The sequence below is a fragment of the Camelus ferus genome, chromosome 12, assembly GCF_009834535.1.
Source record: "Camelus ferus isolate YT-003-E chromosome 12, BCGSAC_Cfer_1.0, whole genome shotgun sequence".
NCBI classification, from domain to species: Eukaryota; Metazoa; Chordata; class Mammalia; order Artiodactyla; family Camelidae; genus Camelus; species Camelus ferus.
Genome location: NC_045707.1, coordinates 6995675 through 7023285, shown reverse-complemented (window position 1 = coordinate 7023285; position 27611 = coordinate 6995675). Strand labels below are relative to the sequence as shown.

Here is a 27611-nt window from a genome sequence, read left to right as displayed (position 1 = left end):
CTCTTCCCACCTGACATTCCCCGGGGATGTCTAAGGGCATCTCAGTGTGGTTTGCAGTCAAGTCCAGATCTGACCGCACCCCCTCCTGCTCCAAGTCCACCTCTCCTATCGTCTTCCCATCTCATTACATGACAACACCATTCTTCTTAGTTGCTCAGACACCGAAACCTGGCAGTAGTCCTGGATTTCTCTTTTTTCTCACACTGCATATCCAACCTGTCAGCAAATCCGAATTGGAATTATGCAGAACATACCCAGAATCCGACTCCTTCTCATCACCTCTACTGCCACTTCCTTGGTGACCAAGCCATCATCTTTCTCTTAGGTTATTTTGATAGTGTTCTAAAGGCCCCCGTGGCTGCCCTAGCCCTCCCACGGTCTAACTGCAATACAGTAGCCAAAGTGACTGTTTACATATCACTCCTCTCTGCTCAAAATCCCACAGTGACCCCCATCACTCTCAGAGTAACAGTTCAAGTGCTTCCAGTGGTCTACCTGATCCTACCTGACCGGCCAAGCCCCCTGCCGCCTCCCTGATTGTTCCTCTGGCTCGCTGTGCTCTGGCCACCCTGCTCTCCCTGCTGTTTCTCTACCACACCAGGTAGAGCCCCAGCGCCTCTTGCCAGTTCCCTCTGCCCAGAATACTCTTCACTGAATGCCTTGCTCCCTTACTTCCTTCAGTATTTGTTCAAATGTCACTTCAATGAGGTCTTCACCTTATTTAAAATTACACCTCTCCTCACCACGCTCCCCATCCTCCTTCAGTTTCTCTTCAGGACTTTGCACTGACGCATATAGTTTGTATTTTGCTTCTTCATGTGTTTATTGTTTCTTTCCCTCGTTAGAATATAAACTCCGAGAAGGCTATATTTTATTTCACCCCTGTATCCCTATCTCTTAGGACAGTGCCAGGCACATTCACTGCTATTTGTGGAATGAAAATGAATGAATGAATGAATGAATAGAAAGTTGAGCTCGCCCCCGTGAACGGCTCAGGTCTACGCCATTTACTCCTACATTCATTCGCTGACTTTATTCCGAGCAAATAAAGTGGGGCCCTAGGAAGACGGGGCGGGAGGGAGTGGGGCGGGGCATGTGAGGGGAAAAAGAGGGCTCGGAGAGGCCAGCCTGGAACCGAGAGGGCGGCGCCCCAACGCGGCGCCATCGTCACGGAAACGCTCTGCCCGCACCTAGCGCCGAACTACAACTCCCGGCGGCCCCTGCGGCTTCCGGTCGGCAAGATGGTGGCGCGCAGGAGGAAGCGTGCGGCTGGGACCTCTGAGACGGAGATTCTGAGCCCGCCGGGCTACTCAGGTGAGGGGCTGTAGGACGCAGGGACGTGGGACGGCCAGGCTTCGTCGGAAGGAGGCTCGGGGTCCCCAGGAGCAGCCGCACGGTTGGGCTTGAGCCCCGGGCCCCTCAAGACACACACGGCGCCCTGTTCCTGTCTGGTTCCACTCGCCCGGGACGAGCCTAGTTTGGCCAGCGCTTCCCTTGAGTGAACCCACCTATGTCCGTCTACACTCTCCCCCTAAGGTGCGCCCATCCACTTAGCACCTCTTGGCAATTCGTAGTCCAGCCTTCTTCAGCTCTCACCTGAGCTGTTGTGTGCCCTCCTCACTGGTTCTCCTGCTTCTGTTCCTATCCCTGCCTTCTCTTCTCCACCCAGGTGCCAGAATGTTCTTTCTAAAGTCAAATTTAAATAAGATCTTGCCTCACACGTCCACCTATGTCCCCCTCAATACCCACTGAGCTCCCTCCAGTGGCCAAAGTTAGCACATAAACAAAATCCAAACTGACCTGCGGGGCCCCACATATTCTGGCTTCTGCTAATCTATAGTTCTGTCTTTCTGTTTCTCGGAGACCACAAGCTCTTTACACCCTCGGGATTTTTGTCTTCTTCCTTAGAGTTTGTCAGACAGCACTACCCTGTTACATGGCTTCATGTCATTCTCGTCTAAGCTTTAATGTTACTTCCTCAAAGAGGTGGTCCCGATGGCCTATCTAAAAGCCTCTGCCACCCATCACCCATCACCACTACTCTGTGTTTCCTTCCTAGCTGATACAACTTTGTTACCTGCTTACTTCTTGTTGTCTTCTCCCTTTATCATGTGGGCTTCCTGAGGGCAGGAGTTGCAACTATATCCTCACTGTGCCCTGAAGAAAGTGGTGAGAAAACCCGAGAATAGTCCTTAGCTTTGTTAGGGTTAAAATTGATGGGAATGCCACCGATTATCCAAGTAATCACACAAATGGAGACTTAGAGACCGTGAGAGAAGTTAAGAAGGGGGATCTAACCTGGCAAGTAAGGCTCTCCGGAGGGAGTGAAGTTAAAACTTGAAGAATGGGTGGAGGAACAAGGATTGATGTTTCAGGCTAAGGGAACAGTATGTGTGAGGCCCTGGCTTATTGGGGGAACAGAGAAGGCCAGCGGGGCCAGTGTGTGGCGTGGTGTGGGGAGAACGGTGTGAGAAGTTGCAGAGGGGGTCAGGGTCGCACGGGCCCCTGGCCATGGTAAAGGTTTGAGTGTTCACCCCAAAAGCAGCAGAGGTTGAACTTCTCTCCTTTCGTTCCTCACTTACATTCTCTCTCCCACCAGCTTGAGAGCCTCTCCTGGGCAGATTAGCTATTCATTCACTCTCACAGCCTGCACAGCGCCCTGCACAGGCATTGCCCATGGGAAGGGCTCAGTGAAGGATGGATGGATGGACACACAGGACCAGAAAGGGACAGCCTGAACCTGACTTTCATGCCATCTCTCCCCACCCCGATTTTCCTTCCAGCCATTCCAATCAAGTTCTCTGAAAAGCAGCAGTCTTCTCATTACCTCTACATAAGACAGCACAGAGTTCGAGAAGATACTAAGTCTTCCTGGCCTCAGAAGCGGACCCTTTTTGTCCTCAATGTGCCTCCATACTGCACAGAGGTAAGCTGGTGTCTGGGAGGGAAACTGAGGCTTGGGTGGGGGCTCCAGGCAGAGCTGGGCTCCAACGGGACCCCCCTACCAAATCCTTAGTAGTGAGATGGAAGCAGCTAACTGAAGGCCTGTGGTATCTAGAAGGCTGCCTCTCTTGTGACAGGAAATTGTTTGTGTTGAAGAATTTTTTAATTTGATTTATTTTTTTGTTAATGGAAGTTCTGGGGAATTGAACCCAGGACCTCGTGCATGCTAAGCACGAGCTTTACCACTGAGCTCTACCCCACTTCAACCCAGGAAATAGGCTTTTTAAAGATGTGTTTTAAAAAATGAAATTCTAAGGAGCCCAGAGCTTTTTATATATTATCCATAATTGTTTGAATTACATGTTTTTCCCCTTGATTAGTTACCGTTAAAATACAGCTTAAGTGTCCTATTGCTTAAAGCAGTTGATGCGTAACTGTCTCTGTCTAGTGTAATTCCATACTAAGACGGAGACAGTTGGTCTCAGCCATTTTTTCTTGAGTATTGTGAGTTGTGCTAACGACTTGTGTGATGTGTGACAACATAATCATTGTCTTAAAAATTGATCCATGTTTATAGTAGAAGATAGGAAAAGTAGAAGAAAATAAAATTACCTCTGAATTTACTATCCAGGCATGTCTGTTAATTTTTTTTTCCACAAAACTGTTAAATTTAGTATTTCATTAATTTACAGAAGAGAAACTAAGGGCCTTATTTAGATGAATTTTTTTTTCAAGAAAAGAAATCATTTCTAAGAGAGTCCTCTAACATTAAAGAGAGAAAGAAACAGAGAAGAGGGTGTCATTTTTTAATCATTATTGAAGACTAGTGTATACAGAGAAGGGCCCGGGCCAAAGTGCAGAGCTCACGGCATTTCACAAACTGAACGAACCTGTGAATCAGCACCCAGATCAAGACGCAGAGCATCACCCGTGCCCTAGAAATCCCCTTGTGCCCCTGCACCTACCAAGGATAACCACCATCCTCATTCCAACAGGGTAGATTTTACTCTTTAAATGGCTGATTCAGGTAGTAAAACTTAGTTGGTTGTCTCATAAAATCAGAATACTCAGAAGAAAAGCAAAAATGTCCCCACCTATTCTTGCAATGATTTTTTTAAAAGCTTACAACCCACCCCTACTTTAGGGATCATTCACTCTGAGAAACTGATAGGGAAAGACAGATCTTTCAGCAAGATGGCCTTTCACAGGGAGAAATCCCTTTCAAGAACAAACCAAGCACACCTAGGCATATGCCTCCAGCCGGGTCCTCGGCCGTAAAGCCAAAAAGCTTCTACCTGAATTCCATGTCACGTTCCGTCTCCTCCCTCCCGTGTGGCCTGGCCACTGGTCCCCTGGCAGCTCCAGAGGGCAGCTCCAGAGGGCCCTGTAGCCGCTCGGGCTGCGCTGCTCACGCTGTGCCTCTTTCCGGCCATGCAGGAGTGCCTGTCCCGCCTCCTCTCCCCCTGCGGCCCTGTGCAGTCTGTGGAGTTACAGGAGAAGCCGGACCTTGCTGAGAGCCCAAAGGAGCCAAAGTCAAGGTTTTTTTACCCCAAGCCAGTTCCGGTAAGCCTCCAGTACTGGGGTCTGCTCGAATGAGGGTGTGGGGTGGGGCTAGGACAATGTCCCCTGTGTGTGAGGGGAAGGTGGCATCAGGGGTGGCAGTGGACTTTCGAGCACTCCCTGTGGTTAGACCAGTCCTGGCCGTGTGTGGTCTAGGAGGGCTGTCATGTAAAAGGCCTCCACTCCTTTCCCAGGTTTGTTAGCTTCCTGTCCGGCTCGCTGTTGTCCTGGGTGAAAGCTCAGAGAGATCTCTGCCCTGAGGGGCCTCCCTGAGCTCCCCTTCTGCTTCCCACACTGAAGTCAATTCTTCTTTAGGCTCAGTGGCCCTGGTCTCATTTCCTTGTGTCCCTTGAGCCCACACCCCCTCCTGTTTAGTGGAGTTTAAACTAGTGTGCACCTCATCTGTCCATCTACTCCTGGCCCAGGGAGAGCAGGCTCTGCACTGAGTCTTTCCCACAACCTGAAGAAAGGCCCCAAGTGTCTCACCTCTCCCTGGTGAAGAAGTGGGATAACTGGGAGGGTGGCCGCCTCACCCCTGGACTCGGGCAACCTCCTGGTTGTCTTCATGTCCAGGAGCAGCCCAGCGTCTCCCCTGTCTGGTGACAAGTTGGGCTGGGGATAGGTGGGAGCCCTTGGGCCAGGCTAGGGGAGGCTCCGGGAACTGACGTCTCTCCTTCCCCCCAGGGGTTCCAGGTGGCCTATGTGGTGTTCCAGAAGCCAGGTGGGGTGTCAGCTGCCCTGGCACTGAAGGGCCCTTTGCTGGTCTCGACAGAGAGTCACCCTGTGAAGAGTGGCATTCACAGTCAGTACCGCGGGCGCCTCCCCGCTGGGTTGGGGAGGGGACCTTTGTGGGGCAGTGTCTGCCGCGTCTACTTGCCCTGAGAACTGCTTGTGGGAGGCCTGAGCGTGGTGCCCGGGGTGAGCAGAGGTGAGGGCCCAGCTTGCCACCACTAGGATCTTCCTCACCACCTGGGCCCTGGCCCACAAGTCTCACCCCTGCAGCCCGTGTGAGAAGAGCCTGGCTGGCCTGCCAGGTCCTGGGCTGGGGCCCTGACAGTCGGGCCTGAGGAATCCCCGTTTCCCTTGCTCCCTTCTCCCTCAGAGTGGATCAGAGACTACGCAGACTCGGTGCCGGACCCCGAGGCCCTGAGGGTGGAAGTGGACACGTTCATGGAGACGTACGACAAGAAGATAGCCGAGGTGGGGCCTTGGCACGGACGTCACCTGTGTGGCCATGGGACAGTGCTGCTATAGGTGTCCTGGTGGCTCCAAGGGGACCCTTCCAGGGGCAGCCTGTTCTGGTCATCATGTAGAGCCCGGATTCCCTCTTCCTCTGCTGAGTCCTGGACCTCCTGTCTGGGTGACACCTAGTCTCTAAATGGCCTGAAGGAACGGACGGTGGAGGGTGGAGGAGGAGGCAGCGTTGGCACGTCACCCCTGCCCCACCTCGGCTGCTAACACCGCGCGGAGGGAGCAGCAGTGCTGGGTGTCCTGGGTGTGGAGGGGAGAGAGGGGCGGCTAGAGGGTTCCAGGGGCGGCAGGGAGGGCCCCAGGTGCCTGCCCATCCCAGGGTCCTGTTCCTTGCAGGAGGAAGCTAAGGCCAAGGAAGAGGAAGGGGTCCCCGATGAGGAGGGCTGGGTGAAGGTGACCCGCCGCGGCCGGCGGCCTGTGCTCCCGCGGACCGAGGCGGCCAGCCTGCGGGTGCTGGAGAAGGAGAGGCGGAAGCGGGCTCGCAAGGAACTGCTCAACTTCTACGCCTGGCAGCACCGCGAGACCAAGATGGAGCGTAAGGGCACGCCCCAAGACCCTGCCCTGGGTGCCCAGGCCATGGATGAGGCCTGTGGCCGCTGCTGACGCATCACCCAGTCTCACTGCTCTCGTCTGCCTCACTGCTCCTCCCCACACCCTGCCCATCCCTCCTTTCGCGCCTTCACTCTGCTCGCCTCTCCTCTACATTCACCCGACACTGGGCCTCCATCAGCCTTCTCTCCCTCAGGCTCAAGACCCCACACACCTCCCTGACCTGGTCAGAGCCACCGTCTGAATTCTGTGGCTCTCTGGGGTCGAGGCCCTTTGCTTCTTCCCAGCATCCTCTCTGGTCTGACAGCTGCAGTGGGAGGGGCTGGGAGAGGTGTCTCTGGGGGTCTCCCAGCCTCCTCACACCCTTCATCCTTCACCCTGGGGTGTGTGTTGGGAGCGGTGAGGGAGCAAGTGCCTTTTTGCTTTCTCTGTGCCTTTCCTTTGACCTAGTGCATTTTCTGTCTGAAAACTAAGGCAGGCCGGCCTCTCCACTTCAGCCTCCGTCCTTTGACGGGGCTGCAGTCCACACCCGTTTCCCACAGTGGAGGCAAGTGGGGAGGCCGTGCTGAGCTTCCCCAGCGGGGAGTGGGACTGCGGGGAGGGGCGGCGGGGGGCAGCTCCCACAGAGCCAGGTTGTCTGATTGGCCTGTTTCCTGTCCCCCTCCTGCCCCAGATCTAGCGCAGCTGCGCAAGAAGTTTGAGGAGGACAAGCAGAGGATCGAGCTGATGCGGGCCCAGCGCAAATTCCGACCCTACTGAGCCTTACCGGCCGAGGGCGCTGGGGAGAGGGCTGGTGAGCAGGTGGCAGCGTGCGGCCAGCGAGGACACGAGGGTCTGAAACTCTCATCACAGAGGCTATGCCCGGGCCGATGGGCCACCGTGTCAAACAGCCCCAGAGATCTGAGCCTGGGCAGGGTTGGGTGAAAGGCAGTGTCCCCCCCTCGGTTCCTGTACTCGAGCAGTCCTGGGGCCCAGCACCGGCGCAGCCTGCCCAGCACAAGGACTTGGCCTCAGGAAGCCACTGGCCCAGGAAGTGGCTCCTTCCCTCCCCTGAGCTCTGTTCCCAGCCGGTCTCTGGACTTCCCTCTCAGGGCTAAGTGTCTGCTATATTCTCCCCTTTCCCCAGTGGAGAAGCCCCTGCAGGCAGTGAGAATACAAGGGCATTTTATTTTTCATTCAGTTGGGCAGCAAGTAAAGGCCACAAAAGCTGGGTGGGACTGTCCTAGCCCCCCCCCCCAACCCGCTCACAAAACAGATAACCCCCCAAATCCAGACACCGTCTTCCCCTTGCAGTCACAGGTATTAAAGTCAGAATCCTGGCATGTCCTCCTCAACTCTGCCACAAGCTTCTGTGCCAGCCATGCTGGTCTTCAGGATCAGGAAGGCCTGTCCCCACCACGCCTGGCCTGGGCTCAGGAGCTGGGAGTCCCGTGCTAAGCAGGAGGTCTCGTAGCCCCGGGGCTACAGCTGAGCTGGGATCCTCTCCTTGCTCTGTAAGAAGGAGTTGATGACACTGGCCACGAGCTGGGGTTGGTTCATGTGGACGTAGTGATTGCCTGTGACTTCCACAAACTGGAACCGCTGGGGGAGGGAGGGGATGTGTGGTGAGGTGACAGAGGAGGGGGCCGAGGGCATGTTGGTGCTTTCCCGTGCCTACTGCCTCCCGAGATTCCAAGTGTCCCACACCAGGAGCCTTAGCAGTGACTGACCCACAGCTCTGCAGGCCCCAGCCAGTCACTGCACCCTCCGGGTGATTCAGGGCCTGGCCAGTGAGAAAGGCCTGCTGGGGGGGAAAAGCCTAAAGCCCGGGGTTCTAGGCCGTTCGGAGCTGAGGTAATAGAGCTAGATTGGGGAGGGAGCCAGTAGTCAGGGCTACTGGTTCTGATCATCATATAAGGTCCGCTTGGAAAAAGCAGAATGAGCAGCCTTTCAGACTTGCTCCTGCCCAGGAGAGAGGCCGACAAGACAGGAAGGCACGGCCCTCTGGCCAGCCAGCCACAGGGGCTTCCCTTTTGTGACAATGCCAAGTTATCTGCACAGGCCGCAGGGAAGGGTCAAAGTCACATGTCCCAGCCCTCCAACTTGGAGGCCAGCACCTACTGATGGGACTGGTCATCTGTTCCCATTTGGGGCCCTAGGAAATTATGGGGCTGCTGAGTTGGGCTTGGCCTGGGGATATATGAGGACAATAAAACTGGAAGATTCTGCCAATGAAAAATATGTTGATTTACAATTGACCCCAGGTCTCGGACTGACCATAGCAGGGAGTGAGGCCTGGTAGCTCCTGGGGGTCACCTGTTAGACCAGGGCAGGCAGGAAAAGGGGTGGGTGAGGTGTGGAGCCCAGAGCAGCCTGGCACCGCCCCAGGCCCCAGCCACCCGAGCCCTGCGCACCCACCTCTTTCAGGACAGCTCTCAGCATACCGATCTTGAACAGCATGGGTTCTGTGTTGGCATCATTCTCTCTCCTCACATCATGATATCCTTGGGTTGCCCTGGAAAACGGAGGAGGAAGGTTCATCTCGGACCATCTTGCATTCTGCCCCCTCCCTTGGGCTCCAGGCTTTAAGAAAACAGGCCTGGGCTCCCTCTGATTTTCCCACAGCTGGGTCCCTCTGAACCAGATTTAATTCACGTTTGAGTCGTCCATTCCCCACTGGCACTCAGAGCTCACCGCGGCCCCCACAAGCAAAGTGTTTCAGGCTTGTCTCAACAGTCCTGCCCACGGGCACAGCCACCAAATGGCAGAGCCGGGATCTTTTTAACAGCTTTATTGGGATCATTTCAGCCATTTAAAGTGTACAATCCCATGGATTTTTGTACACTCAAGGTTGTGTAACCATCAATCATCAATTTTAGAACATTTATCACCTCAAAAAAAATCCCAAACCTGTAGTTTTCAGACACACACCACACACACAGCTCCCAGTCTTGCATAACCACTGCTCAGCTTTGCCTCTAGAGGTCCCTCTTTGGACTTAAATGTGAATAGAATCACACACTAAGTGGACTTTTGTGAATGGCTTTTTTCAATTAGCATAGTGTTTCCACAGTTCATCCATGTGTGTATCACTGCCTCACTGCACTGTATTGCTGAAAAACAGTCCATTGTGCGGATAAGGCACGTTTTGCTAATCTGTCCGTTGATGGACATTTGGGTTGCCTCCAGCACTATGCACTCTGTTTTGAAGGCTGCTGTATGAGCTGTCAGTACAAGCTGTTGTGTGGACAGGTGCTGGATTCATACCTAGGAGTGGAACTGCGGAGTCATATGGTCACCTGGTAATTTAATGGCTCGAGGAGCTGCCAGACTATTTTCCAAAGTGACTGCATCATTTTACAATCCCACAGCAAAGTGAGGGTTCTGGTTCTCCACATCCTTGCCACACTTCTTATCTCACTTTTAGAGTCTAGCCATCCTAGAGGGTGTGCAGTGTATCTCACTGTGGTTTGGATTTGCACCTCAAGTCCATGCCTTCTAAACCCCTGTGCTCGACACCTGAGACACAGATGTGTCCCCGGGAGTCACAGTTCCTGCCTCGAGCATGCCATGGTCCAGCGTGGCTGTGGTGGAGTTGGGGGTGGCATCTAAGCTGTGGATGTGGGATCTCACTGTGCTGTGGGACCCAGGGGCAGTGGATGGCTTCTGGCTGGGGGGTGGGGGAGGGGAGGAAGGCAGATGGAGGAAGTGTAGGCCTGGGGACGCGAGGGGTGCAGGGGCTGGAGGATTTGGTACAGCGAAGGCTAGACTGTAGTGTCTGCCAGCCTCTGCCTTACTCGGGTGTCCCCTCCACGGACACCTGCTGAAGGTGTGGTGTAGTCCTTGCCATTCCCTGCCGCCCAAGCCCTCCCATCGCCCTGCCTTCCACACACCAGCTGCGGGGGTGCTAACCAAGAAAGACGGCAGCGTGACACTGGAGATGCTGGCACTCCCGTCTGTCTGGGGCGCTAGGTTCAGACTTACTTGATGAGCAGGACGCGGGCCTGCAGCTTCCTGATGTAGTGCTCAAACAGCTCCTTGCTGACGAAATCTAAGCAATGCTCTATCTGCAGAGACAAAACCATAGAATTCTCACCACAAGGCACCAGCACTGCTGTGGGTGTGAAGCCTCATCCTCTTTTAGGGAAAGAGGGGACTCCTTTGGCCATTTAACCCAGGAGCACGCCCCGTGCCCAGGCACATCACCTCCTCAGCAGAGGGCTCTTTAACTCCCTCAGGCCGAAGAGTCGTCCTCCCCCTGCATCTGTCCTTGCTGGGCTCGTGGCTGCCCAGCCAGAGGGCACTTCCCAGAATCCCCTCAGCCAAGGGTCGCCGTACAACTAAGCACAGAGAAGTGACCTGGGCTACTCCTGGGCTTTGATTTTAGGGCTGAGGTGTGGCCCCTCCACACCTCCTGTCCTGTCTCACGCGCTGCCTTGCAGTGCTGCCCAGCCACCCTGGGCCCTGGACTCTGCAAGCAGAGCTCACCCACCTCCACTGACCGTTCCAATGAGGAAGAAATTTGCTAAGCCACCATGCAGAAAGAGTACACCTTGATGTCCCCACAGCCCCCGCTGGCCTCCATCACAGCCCTGACGTCCCTATCCTGGGACCACTGAAGAGGTCTGAGTCTGCTGTCCACACGGTAATAACCGTCAGTCACACGTGGCTACTGAGTGCTTGAGAAGGGGCTAGCCCGGCCTGAGATGTGCTGTGGGTATAAACTGCACACTGGATTTTGAAGACTTAGTATGAAAAAGTCACATCAAACATCTCAGTAATTTTTATGTTGATTACGTGCTGCAATGGTAACATCTGGGATACACGGAGCGAGAAAATATTAATAAGGTTGATCTCACTCGCTGCTTTTCGCTCTTTTCAGATGGACTCTGGCCTGCGCTGCTGTAGTCCGAGAAGTCCCCGAGGGCAGGCGCCCCCTACGGACGGGCTCTGTCACATCATGCGCGGTACTCCTGTCCCATTGCGATGCATGGACCGTTCCTGGGAGAGCGCACCCCACAGCTATCTGGTCACAGCCCTGAACACTCACTGTCCTTGTTCTGCCCTGATCCCTCCCAGCCGCTTGCTGCTCCTCAGGCTACAATAACCTCGGGTGCTTTGTCCAGAAACAGGTTCCCTTATCATCCACCAGGCACGTCTGAGGACCCAGACATGCACGTGTGATCTCCCTGGGAGGATCCGAGAGGCCAAGTGCTTGCGCTGCCGCCAGCAGCTCCCGGGAGGTGGCGCCAGGACTCAGGTGGCGCGGACTCCCGGACCGGACTGCCCTCCACCGGACCCGAGCCTTGCTTAACAGGCGTCTCCCGCCAGGACGGGGGCTCTGTGGCTTGCAGGCTCGGTCAGGCCCTCAACTCAATTATATGCTGGTCCCCACGGCAGAGATTGAGGGATGTCACCTCCACTCATGTCTCCAGACATGAAAATGTCACACAAGCCTGGCTGTGTGCAGTTTCCTCAAAAGCGACAACACAAGGGCATTTCTCCAAGAAAGCCTTTGAGGACGGCTGCTGGGTGCGTACTTTCTCTTTCTGGCTTCTTTTTTCTCATCCTCTCCACCCCTCCTGAGACCTTGTTTTCCTTGTCCACTTTCAGTCCTTGATCTGTATTTCTCCTTTGTAGTTCACACGTAACTGACAGCCAAGTCCACAGACCTGAGTGTCTGCTGCTCGTGGCCTTGGACAGTGAGTGCAGCCGGGCCGCCGTGACCCCAAGGAGGCCTGGAGCTCCGCTGCGCCCGCAGGCTCCCCGGGGCTTCTCTCCGAGCACACCACCTATTCTGACTTCCAGCCCCACAGATCCATCTTGCTTCTTTCTGAACTTCATATACAAAGAATCACACCAGGTGTTGTTCTCTTTTGGTTTTGGCTGCTTTCACTCTGTAAATGTGTGTGGTTTGTTTTCATGCCTGTGTTCCACTGTGTGAATGTATAACATGTGCTCCACTCTACTGCTGAGGGACATTTGGGTGATTCCACTTCAGGGCTACTGAGTAAAGCTGCCAGGAGCATTCCCGTTACATCGTCTGGAGCGCACAGCGCACACTGTTGCTGGGCGTTTATCTGGGAGCGGGATTACTGGGCAGGGAATTTGCATGTTTTGCTTTAGTGGTTCCTGCCGAACAGTTTTCCAAAATGGTTGCGTCAAGGGATACTTGCTCCTGCAGTGTGGGAGAGCCTGGTTGCTCTACCTCTGCATTAAGACTTGGCATTTACTGTCAGGCCTCCCAGTTTCAGCTGTTCTGGACAGGGCGCGGAGGTATCTCACTGGGGCTTTGATTTGCATTGTCCTAATAACTTACGACGTTGAGCACCATTCATGGGCTTACTGACCATCTGGGTGGCTTCTTTCAAGATGTGCGGGGGTGGGCATAGCTCAGTGGTAGAGGGCATGCTTAGCATGCATGAGGTCCTGGGTTCAATTCCCAGTACCTCTATGAAAATAAATAAATAAACCTAATTATGCTCCCCTCACTGAAAAAAATAAAATAGAGAAAGAACAATCTTTTAAAAAACCATTAATACAAAAAAAGAAGTGCCTGCTCACATCTTGTCAGTTGTTAAAAATGAGGTTGTCAGTCTTTAATCTTACTGGTTTGTAGGGGTTCCTTCTACATGCTGGACGTGAGTCCTTTAGCAAACCTATGCATTTAAATGTCTTCTCCTAGTCTGTGGCTTGCCCTTTCCCTCTCTTAAAATTGTCTTTTGATGAATAGAAATTCTAAATTTTAATAAAGCCCTATTTATCAATATTTTCATTAATTCATGATATGTGTGTGTGCTGTTCTACTTAAAATGTATTTGTCTACCTCAAGGTCATAAGGCCATTTCCTCTATTTTCTTCTAGAACATTCACTGTAGTACCTTTCATATTTTATCCATGATCCATCTTGAGTTAATTTTTTGTGCATAGTGTGAGGCAGGGATCTAGGGTCAAACTTCTCCCTCTGGATAACCCACTGCCCAGTCCCCACGGAATTGGGGTGGTGTCTTTACTGTAAGCCAGGTGATCCTTATTCATAATTTTTATAATAACTGAATTCGCAAAGTACTCTACAAATTCCATGCCATCCCAATATAATTTTTAACAGAAGTTTATCATTCTAAACTTCATTTGGAAGTGAAATACACAAGAAGAGCCAAGAAAATGCTTAAAAGAACAAGGAGAACGGACTTGTTCTACTATCAAATCACATCAGTTCCTACCTCCAGGGCCACGGTGAGGATTCCAGGAGCACACATACATGAGGCACTTGGGAGAAGAGTAGGGGCCCCTGCTGTGAGCCCCAGACGCTTCTGACCCGCTCCGACACCTCTCCCAGGGGCAGAGCAAACCCTGGTGCAGCCCTACTCCTGCCAGTGCCATTTGGGACACATGGTAACTTCAGGATCCGCTCCCTTGCCCCAGCCCTTGCCATTAGGAGACTGATGATTCTAAAGAGACAGGATGCCACTTCACACCCACTAGGATGGCTGCAATTTAAAAAACAGAAAATAACAAGTGTTGGTGAGGACGTGGAGAAATTGGAGCCCTCACACTTTGCTGGTGGGATTGTGAAGTGGTGCAGCCACTATGGAAAGCAGGTTGACGGTTTCTCAAAAGGTTAAACATTGGCCTCACACGTGACACAAAAGTCCCACTCTTATGTGTACATCCAAAAGAACTGCAGGCAGGGACTCAAATGGATATCAGTACACCATCGTTCACAGCAGCGTTACTCCCAACAGCCAAGAAGGTGGAAACAACCCAGGTGACCATCCGTGGATGAATGGTACATCCACAGTATTCAGCCATAAAAGGAATGAAATTCTGACACACGCTCTCAAGTGGATGAGCCTTGAAAACAGTATCTAAGTGAAAGAAGCCAGACACAAAAAGCCACATACTGCATGATTCCACCTATATGAGGTCCCTAGAGGAGTCAATTGACAGAGACAGAAAACAGAATGGCGGTTGCCAGGGGCTGGGGGAGGGTGCCTTGGTGTCTAGTGAGTATGGAGGTTTTATTTTGGGGATGATAAAAAATTTGGGGGTGGTGGGTGATGGTTGCACAACATCGTGAATGTATGTATTCAATGCCACTAAGAGGCACACTTATGAATGGTTTTACAATGATAAATATTATGCTATATTTATGTTACTACAATAAAAGAAGAAAAAGAAAGAGGCTGACAGGCAAACTGTGAAGGGGCAGGAAGACGGCGGTACTCACCTTGGCGATCCTCCGGTCTCTGTTCAGCACCAGACCTGGAAGGAAGCACAGAGACGGGGCCTCAGCTCGGCTTCCCCGGGGACCCCAGGCCCTTTCAGCCAGGGCTCATTTCTTCAGCCTGGACCTGCGGGGACCACCCCCAACGTCCTCTTGGGGTTCAGCCAGGGCCACCCCAGAGGGCAGTACAGGATGATGGTGGTGGGAACAGGACCCACCTGGCATTGCAGTCTCGTCTCTGAGAACCTTACAATGTTCATTCAGATCTTTACGCACCAGGAGGTACCCAACAGCTAAGAATCGCATCATCACTTGTTGAAGAGAAATTGAGCCAAAAAAGAAAGGTGGGAGGGGTCGAGGCCTGGGTGGTCCCATCTCCACTTGACAGTTCCAACGGGGGCAACCTGGCCTCACCCAGGAGGATGGACACCTGGCAATTCCTGCCTGGACAGTGTCCCTCAGGAAGTGGCCACAGGGCGTCAGGGAGGCACAGACCCTCAGACCCGGCCCAATGCCAGCAGCGCGGAGAGTAGGGGGTCAACCCCACAAACGTGCTGCCCAAGAGAAGTAAGGCGGCCCCCTCCTTCCTACACGTCTTTGCTCAAACACCCCCGTCCCAGCCAGTCCTCTTTGATGACCCCTTTAAACTCACAAACATCTCGCCCGAGCCCCTCCACCCCCTCTGATTACTTTTCTCCATGACTCCCGCACTTTCTAACAAGCTCTAGTGTCTACCTTCTGCTGCTTCTTTCTTCCGAGAAGCCTTAAGCTTCCCTGAGGACAAGGAGTTTGGTCCGTTATTCACAGCTCAGTCCCCAGGCCCGAGAACAAGAATGGAGCCTGCCACACGGCAGGTGCTCAGAAAGCACTTGGTGAGCGAGTGAGTAGATGTTTTCCTCGGGTGTCAGAGAGGGAGTGGCATCAGGGGTGGCCAGGGCTCAGAGGAACAGGTGCTGTTCTCTTCTCTGGCTGGGTGATGGGCACATTACTGCTACTGTGATTACTATTATTAATAATATTATTATTAGTTAAATGTACACATATGCACCAACAGGATTTTGGAGGGGAACTAAACTACTTGGTTCTAGAGTTCATATGGAAAAATAAATCAGAAAAAACAATGTAGCAAGAAAACTGAAAAAGAGCCAGGAAAGGAGACTGCCCTATAGACATTAAGCCCACCGTGGGGCCTCAGTAATCTACCCCATGCAGTGCTGGCAAGTGACAGACAGCCAGACTCACAGAAAGACAGAAACAAGGCCCAGAGATGAGCCAGGACAGATGGGCAGCCAGGGTAGGATGTGGCTGCCCCTTATGCCGGTGAGGGTGCAGACAGGCAGACTTTTATAAAGTGGAATTACAACTGAGGAGCCATCTGGAAAAAGACAAAGGTAGATCCAAACCTCACCCTGTCCTCTAGATCAATCCCCAATGTGTCCAATGTTTAAATGCCAACCGCCCCGAACAGTATCAGAATCAAACACGAGCTTTTAACTATGACTCAACCTGCAAAAGCCATAAAAAAGACCTAATTCAATTACACTAAAAACAATTCTGCATTGCAAGGGGAAATAAATAAAAAACAACAACAAAAAAAAACTCTAAGCAAAACCAAATGACAACCTGGGAAAAAGTATTTGTAATTCAATCTCTCCAACATATGAAAATTTCCTAAAAACTGAGAAAAGACCAGTAACCCATTAGACAGATGGACAAGAGGACAGGAATGTAGTTCTCAGGAAAGAACCAACCAACTAAACAAACAAACAAAAAAACGAGAAATGCAAATTATCGTAAAAAGAAAATACAAATTAAAACCACATTGAGATATAACTTCTCACCCATAAAGTGGACAGAATTCCAACCTAGTGACAGCCGGGCACATAGGCCTTTCATCCAACAAACACAGGCCAGAGTGCTAAGGGACAGCCATGGAGGGCACCTGGCAATGCCTTTGAAACCTAGGACCTCTTGCCAGGGGAGAAATGATATCTCAATGTAGTTTTAATCTGTGTGTGTGTCCACGAACTATATAGGTTGTTAACACTTCCGCAAAGCCAAGAACATGACTATGCAGTGTGGCCTTGCTTGTAACAGCGAAAACTGGAAACACTTAGCGTCCTCTGTAGGGAACTGGTTAAATTGGTGATGACAGTCATACAGGGAACGTTCTGCATCTGTGAAGAAGATGTGACCTAATCTCCAAGATTTATGGTAAGTACAGGTAGCAAGGAGGCTGCAGAACCAGCTCTGCAGCGAGGCCCGGTTGTAAGAGGGAGATGAAGGCATATATTTGCAAGTGTTTGCATTTATCTAAGAAAATACAGGAAGGACGTGAACAAACTTAAACAGGAGGGTATGGAATTTTTAAACCATATGACCTAGCACCTGTTCAAAAAAAGTAATAGTAAATTAAAAAACAAAAATAAATGACAACCAGGCTGGCATCTCTGCCCAGCACTTTGGAAGACCATCAATCCCACGGGGGAGAGGGTTTAAGGGGAGGGGTCCATCAGGGGAGGGACGTTAGGTCTCCCTGCCGGAAAACTGATGTTTGCATACAAAGTGGCTTTCCGAGAAAGAAACAATTATGGAAACATTAAGAGAGCTATTTTCCATAAATAAGTTTCCCCCTTTAATTAGAGATTATGGAACTTTTAGATGATAAATTTAGATGATTAATTGTTGACAGAAGTTCTTAGCCAGGCATTTATGACTCAGATGCTTAGAAGGACCATGCAACTGGAAGACTCTCTGGTTGCCGCACTACTAGATCCTCTCAGCCTCACGAAGCCAAGGCCGAGGCCTCTGGGCCACCTCCGGCTCCTGCCATGACCTCCCTGCACAGATGACTGGATCCGCTGTGTGTGCAGGACTGGGGGTGACCCCTGGGTCCCCTGCCCCAGGCTCACTGCCCTCCTTCTTCCCAGCCTGGGCTTCAGCTGCTCAGAAGACGTGAAAAGACTTAAAAAGAGGTTATCTGGTGGGGGGGTGACCCCCAAGGTATTGGGGTTCCCCCATCATGCTGTTTTCTCTGCCCTGAGGCTTGCTCCTCCCCTCAGCCAAGTCCTCCAGCTCTTCTAAGGCTCCTTCCACCTGACACATCCTGACCTGCCGTGGCCTTCCCACAGCTGGCTGCTTCTGCCTGCCTCCCCTGTGACAGCGATCATTGTGAGGGCAGGAACTGTGTTTCTCAGCCCAGTGGGCCAGCACAGATGTCACTTAAATAATGAGTCCAAATATCAAGTGGCCCTGGCATTTCTGGACTTGAAAGAGACTGGTGTTCAGTACTTTCCTCAGTTAGATTCCAACCCCACAGTCACCAAGCGCCAAAAGCCAGGGGAACAGGGCTTTCGCACCAATTTATCTCATTGAATTCCCTTAACAACCATACAGAGGCAGATGTCAGCATCTCAGCTTTACTGGGAAGGAAGCAAGGAGGGATGAGGCTGGGTCCAGCCCAAGGAGGAGAGGCCTGGCACAGCCAGGAGGGGTGGACTCTGCACCAGCGCCTGGGGCTCCCCCGCGACCTGTGAGTGATGCCCCCTCCAAGGGTTTCAGTCCCGCCCACCTGGAAAAGTTGCATGAAACGCACATTTTATAAGACAATCGTTTTGAATGCAGGACGTATTATCAGAACCCTAGACTCCCTCCTTTCCTGCCATAGCCAATAACTAGAGGCTATAATATTGTGATATTGAGGCTATGATATTGTGAAACATATTTTTTCATCCTGGTCCTTGGCTCCTGGCCAGAGTTTGTAAAAATGTGTCATCTTCTAAAGTGGTAAAAGTGCTCAGAGTATCTTTTAACCTAACAGTTGGTCACTAACGCAGGTTCCTGACACAGAGCTCCTAAATTCCTTGGAATTTCCTGGGTGATAGGAGCATCTTTTGTTCTAATGAGGGGACCCTTGGTGGGCTCTGGGATGGCTTCAGGATGGGGGCTGGTCACCAGAAAGATCAAGCCGTGATTAGAAGCTTAGAACTTTCAGCCCTGCCCCCGATCGTTCAGGAAGAGCAGAGGAGCTAGAGATTCAGTCAATAATCAATCATGGTACGTGACTGAGTCCCCATAAACATCCTTGAACCTGAGAGTTTGGGGAGCTTCTGTGTTGGTGAACACACGGAGCTATTGGGAAGCTGGTACACCACCCGTCTTCTTCTGCTGGGGCCTGCCAAGGTCATGGACTCAAATGCCAACAGAGGCAGGGCAGAGAGGGTACACCACCTGCTCACATGGCCACCGGCTCTCTGCCCAGCTGCTGGTGCCCATGGGGAATGCAGAATGTGTTGCCATTTGTCAAAAGAAACTGGAAATCTCCATTTTTACATAAAACCTTTCTATGCTAAATACAACCAACCTATTGAAAAATCCCCCTCATGCCAAATTTTTGTGTTTAAACTGCACAAGTCAAAACAAATCATGCTTGCAGCCCCAGAACAGCCCAGCTTGTGAAGTGTCTGAGCATCCTCCATGGTAGGCTGGCTGCAAGGGCTGGACACTGACAGAGGGCTGTCCTTGGTCATTTTTCAATTTTAATATATTTTTTTAAATGGAGGTACTGGGGATTGAACCCAGGACCTCATGCATGCTAAGCATGCACTCTACCACTGAACTGTACCCACTCATCCACCCCTATCCTTGGTCATTAACCCCAACCGTAGTTGGACTCTCCCTCCCTTATGCCAACACCTCGAGCTTGTTCCCAGGAGGCCTGGGCCAGGGCTGTGATGGGAACGCGGATACGAGTGGGTCATACAAGAGCTGGCCTCCCTCCTCGCCCTGGCTCACTGCCTCCTGTTTCTCCCACAAGCCGGATGAAGCTCATGCCTCGAAGCCTTTCTTGGAAGCTCACCTGAGTCACTGGGTTCAGAAGTCACCTTCTCCGCGAGGCCAACCCAGACCCTTCTATTTCGAAGAGCAAAGTACAAACTTGGCCCCGCATCCTGACTCCTTCACCGCTGTTTCTGTCAGTGCGCTCTCACCCAACACTTTGCGAAATGCAGGGAGAGGGCCGCACATGAGCCAAGGCGAGCCTGAGGCCACCGGAAGCTGGGCGAGGCAGGGCAGCCTGTCACAGTCCCTCAGTGCTTTGGTCTCGGGCTTCTAGCCTCAAAACTGGGAGAGAATAAATGTCTGCTGTTTAAGCTGCCCTGTCTGTGGGACTTTTTAACAGAAGCCCTAGGAAAGGAATACAGATTTTGGGGGGGGTCACTGGATGATGGAGGTGTCCTGCTCCAGAATGGAATGGGGGCTGTGAGGGGGTCTGGGGCCTGAGGGAAAGGGCTCAGGAGGAGCCTGGAGCACCGGCTCCCTCACTGTCCCCCGGCTCGGCTGGGTCTGGGAGCCTGCTTAGTGTCCTTTTAGGTTAACCCCAGGCCTCAAAGGGCCACACTACTGCAGAGGGGCTGGTCGGGACACAAAGACGCAGCCACCTGCCCACTACCCCAGTACCCTTCCCACCCTCCTCCCTCTTCTCCCCACCCTCTTGACAACTGGCTCAGCATCTGTGCTCACCATTTCACGTGACCCCAGCCTGGCCTGATCGGCTTCCCCAGCTTGGTCAGGGACGTGTCTTACTCCAGATTAGCCCACTTCTGCGCCCGGGGCCCCTCAGGCCAGCCATCTGTGCCAGCACATCCAGGACGTCAGACAACCTCCCTTCCCCCCGACAGATCTGCAGGGAGGGGCAAAGGCTCAGAGGCGATAACTAAGGTAGTCCCCCACAGCAGCTCACAAAACCTCCTTAGGCATAGTCCATCTGACCTCACGGTGCACTGGCAATTTCTGGGGGGAAATTACAACACAGCAGATCTCTGACTTCTTCTGAGCAACTGGGAATTCTGGCCATGCTGGACTCGAGTCCCCCACATGATAACCACTGGGAGCGCCGTCTCCGTGCCCAGGCCCCATCACTTCCTGCGGCCTCACCACAGCAGGTGGAGTGATTCCACAACTTGCTCAGTCCCACAGGCACTTGAGTCTTTGATCTTTGCCTCATTTGGCTCCTTATAAACTGAACTCATCCAAGAAGACCAGGGAGTCTGGTGCCGGGGAGGGGCTCGCCCACGACGCCTGAGGCAGCAGAGCCTCCTCCCTGCGCAACTCCTGGGGGAGACATAGCCAGCGAGGGCACTTGTGAGCGGCCGCCCCATGGAGCTATGCCAGCAGGTGCTGCGCCACCAGGATACGGCGGGCGTCTGCTCTTGCCCACCAAGACTCCTACAGCCTCGCTTGGGGATGGGCACAGAGCAGACTTGGGTTTCCTGAATGAAACAAAGTGTAGAAAACACAGGCCTGATGCTGCCCTGAAGCCAAGGTACCACCAACTCCAATTCTCCCTTCTGAAAAACCTCTTCAAAGTCACTAGCCCCGTAGGAGTCCTCAAAGCCTAGTCTTGGACTGGGCACCCACCGCACAAGATCAGCAGAGCAGTATTCAGTCCCAAGACCCCTGATCAAGGTCCCCACAGGACGTGGCTCTCCGGGATGTGCAGTTGCCGTCTGACCCGGCACCTAAGCCTGCTTCTCCTGCTCTAAATAGGATGAGTATAGGGCAGTGGGAGCATTAAATGAACTACTTTTTGCAAAGCACTTAGTATGTCTGGTCCAGAGCAAGCAGTGAAAAAGCTTAGCGATCATCACTTCTCATTAAGAAGTGCCAATAGCAATGGGCTCGGGAAGCGAGTCCCTTACCTGTGGCCACCTGCGTGGTCCCTCTCTGCAGGAGGAGAGCCCCGCACTCCTCTCCCACGTGACTGTTATTCTTCAGGAACCTGAGGGAGACAGAAGGACGCTGGGTGCCTTGGGGCAGGAGATGAAAGGAGAGGAGGGCAGGGAAGGGGAAGCCGCCCCTCAAAGGACACGGGCCAGTATAGATGGGGATATTCACATCAGTGGTGTGTATGTGTGTGTGTGTGTAGCAGGGCAGAGAGCATGTGGAGGGATGGGGTGAAGGGCGTGGCTCCAGAGAGGGAAGAATGAAGGCAGGTAAAGTCCCAGCTGGGGCATCTGAGGAGCCCCAGGAGGCCTGCCGCCCGGGGAGCGCAGAGAGAAACAGGCTTGGTGTGGATTTGTAAGTAGGAGACGGAAGCTTCCTCCGTGGGGATTTCCCCCCTCAGTGTCCCCAGCTCCCCCAGGCCTCCGACCCCACCCGTCTCACCCGCCAGCACCCACCCCTGCAGCATCGCCTCCTGGCTGACCACTTTCGAGGGCTTCTTGGAGGCCTCCACCTGCAGCGTGTGCTCTGTGTTTCTCCGCTTGTAGGTCAGCAAGTTCTCTATTTCCTGAGGATTCGTGGGTTCTGCTGGGTGCGCAGGGCTCCTGGCTGCAAAGGGGCCCAGTCCCACCCCCAGCCCCACCCTCCACCCTCAGCTGCACCCCTCTTAGCCCGCGATGCATTCTGACCCAGTGAGGGATCAGGCCCTGCTAGCTAGCCCTGTGATCCGGAGCAAGTTGTCTGCCTCAGCCACACCCAGCCCAGTCCGGTCTGTGGCCGGAGACAGCTGGAGGGATCAGGCTGGATGACGGAGGGGAAAGGAAATCTCCGTCAACTGCCCAGCGCTTGGCCAAGGTGCACTATTAGGGTCCATAAGTCACGGACCATTCAGGGTTGGCAATGCCATCTGTTTTAATTAACGCTATTACTCCACATGGTGGAGAGGAGATGGCAGAGGGGGAACAGTTCCAGGGTTCCAGTGCACCCATTTTCACCCCAGCTCACTCTGGGAACGACCTGGCCCTATCCACAGCCCACTGCCTGGAGCAGCAATGTGAAGTCACGCTCCCACCCATCCTCCAGGGAACGCAGGACACGGAGGACCACTCACCAGAGCCCCCAGGAGGAAGCCCCCAGGAGCACTGTGTCTATGAATTCAGTGGATGACACTGATAAAGAAGGGAGACCGTGGCCACCACAGTCTCAGATCACCGCAGTAACCCACGACTCTCCATTCACACAGTGTGCATTTATTGAGCACTTACTATGTGCCAGGACTGGGCACGTGGTGGTAAAGAGACAGCCATGGTTCTTGCCTATATGGAATTTGTGGTCATTTTATGGACAAGAAAACTGAAACTGATGAAGGAGCTGTGAGAGACCGAGCCCTTGGGAACAGAATGATGGGCTGGCAGAGCTGGAAGGCACTTCCTGAGTCCTCCAGTCCAACCTCCTACATTTACAGGTGAGCAAACTGAGGCCCAGAGAGGAGAGGTGACCTGCCTAGGGTCACACAGCAGATAAACAGCAGAGCCAGGACTCAGATGCAGAGACAGCACTGGTGGTTGTCATGGGTGGTGGTGGAGGGAGGGGTCAGCACTCCTCCCACTAGACCACACTCAGGCCTACTGTGTGCAGTTGTGCAGTGTGTGCACAGCTCAAAGGCACTTGTCTGAGAACAAGTGCGGTGCCTATCAAACTGTGCTCCCCAGAGCTTCCTCAGCCCACTGCTCCTACCCTCTCCCATCCCTGCCACTTCATGATCAAAGCCAGGGCACTCTGCAGATCCCAGGCCACACACAGGGTTTCCAAGGATAACAAAGGTCCCTGCACCCCTTTGCTGCCCACTCCTAGGGTACAAACAGCATAATCCTGTCCTCTGTGGGGGGCCCCGAACCCCCTTATCTAACCTCTGCCACCTCCTCCCGCCTCCCTGGTATCCACTACCTGGGACCTGGGTCTCCCCTAGTGACAGTATGCATGGAAGCCCCCTTCTTACATTAGTGTCCAGAAAAAATGGTGTGGCGTCCAGCAAGATAAGTTTATCCACCATCTCGGGGAAGACACAGGAAAACTATGATGTGGCACAAGAAGGGAAGAATGACTAGAAGAGGAAGAAGGAAAAGGGGTGCAGACTTTTCCCTGGGGACACTAGTGTTTCAGGCTGGGGGGAGGGTACTGGCCGGTAAGAATCTCCTATCCCTTTAGGGCACCTTCCTCTCCCCTCCCCTGACAGTCCACACCCAGCACCAATTTATGCATGATGGCTGGACTCTAGGACTCTCTGTGACAGAAGGGATGGACAATGTTGAAACACTTCCCCAACAGGAACCTCCCTGCAATAATGGTTATCATGGGATCCACAAAGCACGCTGGCACCAGCCCCGAAAACGCTGGCCTGAAACTCCTGCTATGAGGAGGCACTTCTCTTTCCAGGTAACCTCCCCTTCCTCGTCCTACTCTCCCCACCCCACCGGGAGCAGTGGCCAGAGGTGTCACTGCAAAACAATCTACTTACCATTCCACCCACAAGGCCACCTGGGGGACAAAAGAATAGTCAGTTGATATTCCCCAGCTCTCAAAACCCTACTAAAACTCCTTCCCAGGGGGCTGACCCACCCCCAAGTCCAGGGCCTGGCTCCTGTCCCCACCATTACACTTGAGGCTCCCTCCCTAGGGCCAGGTGGCCCCTGGATCAGACCTGACCATTCAAAAGGCCATGTTTTCCTTGTCACATTGGGAGAAGGCCTAAGGCGAAAGGGCCCAAAGGTCAGTGTCTAGTGGACCCCCTCATCTCTCCTTGCGGTGCAAGGGAAAGGCACCTGTGTACCCACTCCTTTCCCTTCCTTGCAGCCCCACAACCTGGGACCAGTTTGGTCCTGGACAAAGTGTACTCACCAAAACTGTGGCCGATGAGGGAAAAACGGCTCCATTTCAGGGCTGAAAGCACAGGGAGCCAGGTCTTGATGGGCCTAGACTCCCTCTGCCCTCCGTCCTGCAGTCCCTGTGCTCTGGAAATCCCTCCCCAGCATCTGGGATGCCCCACTCAGGACACCAGTTTAGTGGGGCCCCAGCTCCACTGCCCCGGTAGAACCCACAGGAGGAAGCGAGCTCTTCTTGGCAGCTTTCTCCAGCTTTCCCAAAGTCACCCAAGAATTGCTGGCAAAACTGGGGCCAGACCCCAAGTCACTCCCAAGCCAGCATTGCCTCCTGGCCACCACACCCCACTCCAAGGATGAGGGGACATCCCAGGGCACCCTACCCCTGGCCCCTAGCGTGCACTTGCACACACATACACAAAAACATACACACTCCATCTCTTACTCACCTGCTGCAACCCTTCGGACCTCACTCACAAAGTTTTGGTGGTAATACGGGAGACCTGGGCTGTAATGGGACGAGAGCCCATGACCCCCGAAATCCATGGCAACATAATGAAAGTCTGAGACAGAAGTAAAGGGTAGAGGAAGGCATCTAGGTCAGCCATCTCCCCCTCCTCATTCTCCTGCAGTCCCGCTGCCTCACCCCTTGGCTTCCCTTCAGCCCCAGGCCCACCTTTCGAAAGAAGAGGGATGAGTCTGTCAAAGGAGTTGGCATTGTCCAGCCAGCCGTGCAGGCAGAGAACTGGGGGGCCCTGCTGGGAGCCCCAGGCTTTGGCGGCGATATGGCCCCAAGGCACAGCTAGCTTCAGCTCTGAGAACTGACCTGAAATAAAAAGTGACCATTCACCAAGCCGAAGACAGCACTTCCTGAGCCCCTCCTCTGTGCCCCAATGTGTCCAGGGCATCAGCAGTACCCAGGGGGCTCAGATTCCCGTGCTGCCCCCAGGGGGTTATGGGGAGAGAGCCATATGTGGGTGTGGGGATATTTGGAGAGAAAGGTAAATTGGTCCACTGGGTGAGGAAAACCTTGGGAAGGCTTTGTGGCAGAATTTTCTAGAATAGGTTGGGGGTTGGCTGGGCCTGGGCTCTACCACTTGCTGGCTGTGTGACCTTGAGCAAGTTAGTAAAACAAGTTCTCAGCCTCAGTTTCCTTTTCCGTAAAACTGCAGTAAACAGAGTAATAACAATGGCCAACACCGTCTAAGCCTTCACTGAGGGCCAGATGGGGTGGTCCGACACCCCACACCCTCAGTAAGATGGATCACTATCGCCCTCCCTCCGCCAACCCAGACGCTGAGGCACAGGGAGGTGCAGTCCGTGCCCAAGGTCACACAGGGAGAACAGGCAAAGCAAGGATTCAGCACAGGCGGCAGGACCCCAGGCCGCGGCCCTGACCACCTAGCACTACTTGTCCCTGTCCTGCTCGGGTCAGGGCTGCTTCCTCCACCGCTCAGTGCTAAACTTTCCACCCTGCGTGCCCTCCCGCTGGGCCTGAGACCTGCGTGCCCCCAAACTCCCGGAGCTTGCTTCTCTAACTTGGGGCTCCCGGAATCCTGCGAGGCCACATGCAGCAGGTTCCTGGAGACCGCACCCTCCAGCCGGCCAGTGAGGCTCGGCATGGTCCCCGGGATGCTGAAGGACTTGCTACAGCCAGGAGAGCGGCGCACCCCCCTCCACCCACTTCCCCTCCGCGGTCCCAAGTAGGGAGCTGGGCGGGTGGAAGCGCACGCGAGGCCTCCCCATCCCACTAGGTCTAAGGGGCCCGGGACCAGGAATCTTCACCCATCGCTCGCCTCCGCAGTCTCCCGGCGGTGGTCACTCCAGCCCGGTTAATCTCTCCAGGTCCCGCCCCATCTCCCCAGGTCCCGCCCCTCGCCCGCCGGCCCCGCCCCCTGCCCCTCCGCGCGCCGCCAAAGTCTTCCGGGCAGCAGGCTGGGTCTCAGCGGCAGTGGAATCCGGTCCTCAGTTCTGGCCGGACGGGACCTTCCGCTCTGGAGACTTGCGCTAGGAAACCCCAGTACCCTCCCGGCGCAGGCTGTGAGCAGAACGCCCGGCGGCTGTGGCCAAAGGACCTCCCAAATTCCGGGCTACACAGGGGGCGGTGACACGTGGGCGGCGGTACCCTGACGTTTGGACAGTCCCCATGGCCACCCTTGCCCCTGTGGGGGACCAGGAGCTGGTGAAGGCCCAGGGAGCAGCCACAGCGGGCAGGGCACCTGGTGAGTGTGGGATCCCCAGACATCTGGCAGATTCCTGCTCCAAGTTCCCTCAGGCACCTGGCTGCTGCCCTTTGAATATAACAAAGAACATTCCTTTCGCGATAGGAAGGAAGCGGGCAGAGCACAGCCATTCAAGAAACAACAGCAATTAACATCAAGGCCCAAGATGGTCGGAGATTTGACTTCCAGACCTTGAGAACTTGAGCTTCCTTATAGGTTCATTGTAATCTATTAACATGGTAAGTGGCTCTCCCACAGGTGCCGAGATAGTTCCAAAGCTGAACATAAAAGGTCAAAAAGTGGGCAGTGGCCCAGTTCCTGGGAATCCGATCCCCTTCCCCAAAGTAGTTGGAATAATCCTCCCACTTGTAAGCATATAAAGTTACTGAGCCCATAAAAACTAACAACCCCCCACACCTTGTGGCCACTCTCCCTTCTAAGACAGATCGCACTCTGACTATGGGGTGTGTAACTACTTTTACTGTAAACTAAGCACCCAACCCTCACACCTTTCTTTCCTTTCTCTTGCTGTCTGAAACAGCCTGTACTCTATAGACTATGTACCTCTCTGTGGCTCGCTCTTGAATTCTTTCCTGCAAGAAGCCAAGGACCCACACTTGGTGGGGCACGTCCCAGGGACTCAATTGAGGCCTGAGGCACAGCCTCACATTCATTTTCCTGCATCACTTTCCTAATACATATCTGCCTCAGCTGAGATCATGATCGTCTATACAAATGCCTTGGAAGCCTGACCACCAGAACCCATCACAACCCCCTACCAAAATCCCTAGCCCTGCCCTTTCATGTCCCCCTCCCTTTCCTGTTACCTTGACATCAACCAATCAGAGAATTGTGCAGGAGCTGGTCATACACCCTGTGGCCCCCTTTGTGCCCAATGTCATGCCCTCCCCTATGAAAGACCTCAGCAACCAACCCTTGGGGCTCACACAGGCACCTCTCATCTCTGTGGCCCACTGTTTTCTATGGAGCGTACCTAATAAACTCCTTTTCTATTTTCATCCTTTGTTTTTGGTAAATTCTTTTACCACCCAAGCACTGGCCTGCCGAATCTCACAACAGTGAGTCCTCACTGACCCTCACTGTAGGGCTACAGGTGGGGTGACTGTTTAGTGGTTTAACGTCCTTCTGGAAGGCTGGGCTGCATCCACCATGTTCCTACCTTGTCCTGAGGTCCTCAGCAGGGCCTGGCACTGTGAAGGAAAAGCCGGGCTGGTCTAACAAGATAACTCACAAGTCTAGGCATGCGAAGGACAGGCTGGG

At 53.5% G+C, this 27611-nt stretch overlaps 2 protein-coding genes across 6 annotated transcripts; one reads left to right on the top strand and one right to left on the bottom strand.

The window, feature by feature from the left end:
• Positions 1-1217: 1217 nt before the first annotated feature.
• On the top strand, positions 1218-8521 carry RRP7A (ribosomal RNA processing 7 homolog A). Its single transcript, XM_006174684.3, has 7 exons — positions 1218-1314; positions 2784-2926; positions 4381-4506; positions 5188-5305; positions 5606-5703; positions 6091-6289; positions 6977-8521. Exons 1-7 carry the CDS (start codon positions 1242-1244, stop codon positions 7060-7062), a joined length of 843 nt encoding a protein of 280 aa, XP_006174746.2. The 5' UTR covers positions 1218-1241; the 3' UTR covers positions 7063-8521.
• SERHL2 (serine hydrolase like 2) lies at positions 7451-25973 on the bottom strand. Of its 5 annotated transcripts, none has more exons than XM_032492354.1 (12): positions 25894-25973; positions 24785-24934; positions 24558-24671; positions 24128-24169; positions 23748-23767; positions 23229-23303; positions 21688-21797; positions 21208-21287; positions 14513-14547; positions 10267-10349; positions 8701-8797; positions 7451-7884 (listed from the first exon to the last, which is right to left on the bottom strand). In XM_032492354.1, exons 1-12 carry the CDS (start codon positions 25895-25897, stop codon positions 7765-7767), a joined length of 930 nt encoding a protein of 309 aa, XP_032348245.1. In that variant the 5' UTR covers positions 25898-25973; the 3' UTR covers positions 7451-7764. The 5 variants fall into 5 exon arrangements, with proteins under 5 accessions (XP_032348245.1, XP_032348241.1, XP_006174785.1 ...); XM_032492350.1 differs by lacking the exon at positions 25894-25973 and adding an exon at positions 25610-25886 and having other exon boundaries at positions 23229-23282; XM_006174723.3 differs by lacking the exon at positions 25894-25973 and adding an exon at positions 25610-25883.
• Positions 25974-27611: the final 1638 nt, after the last annotated feature.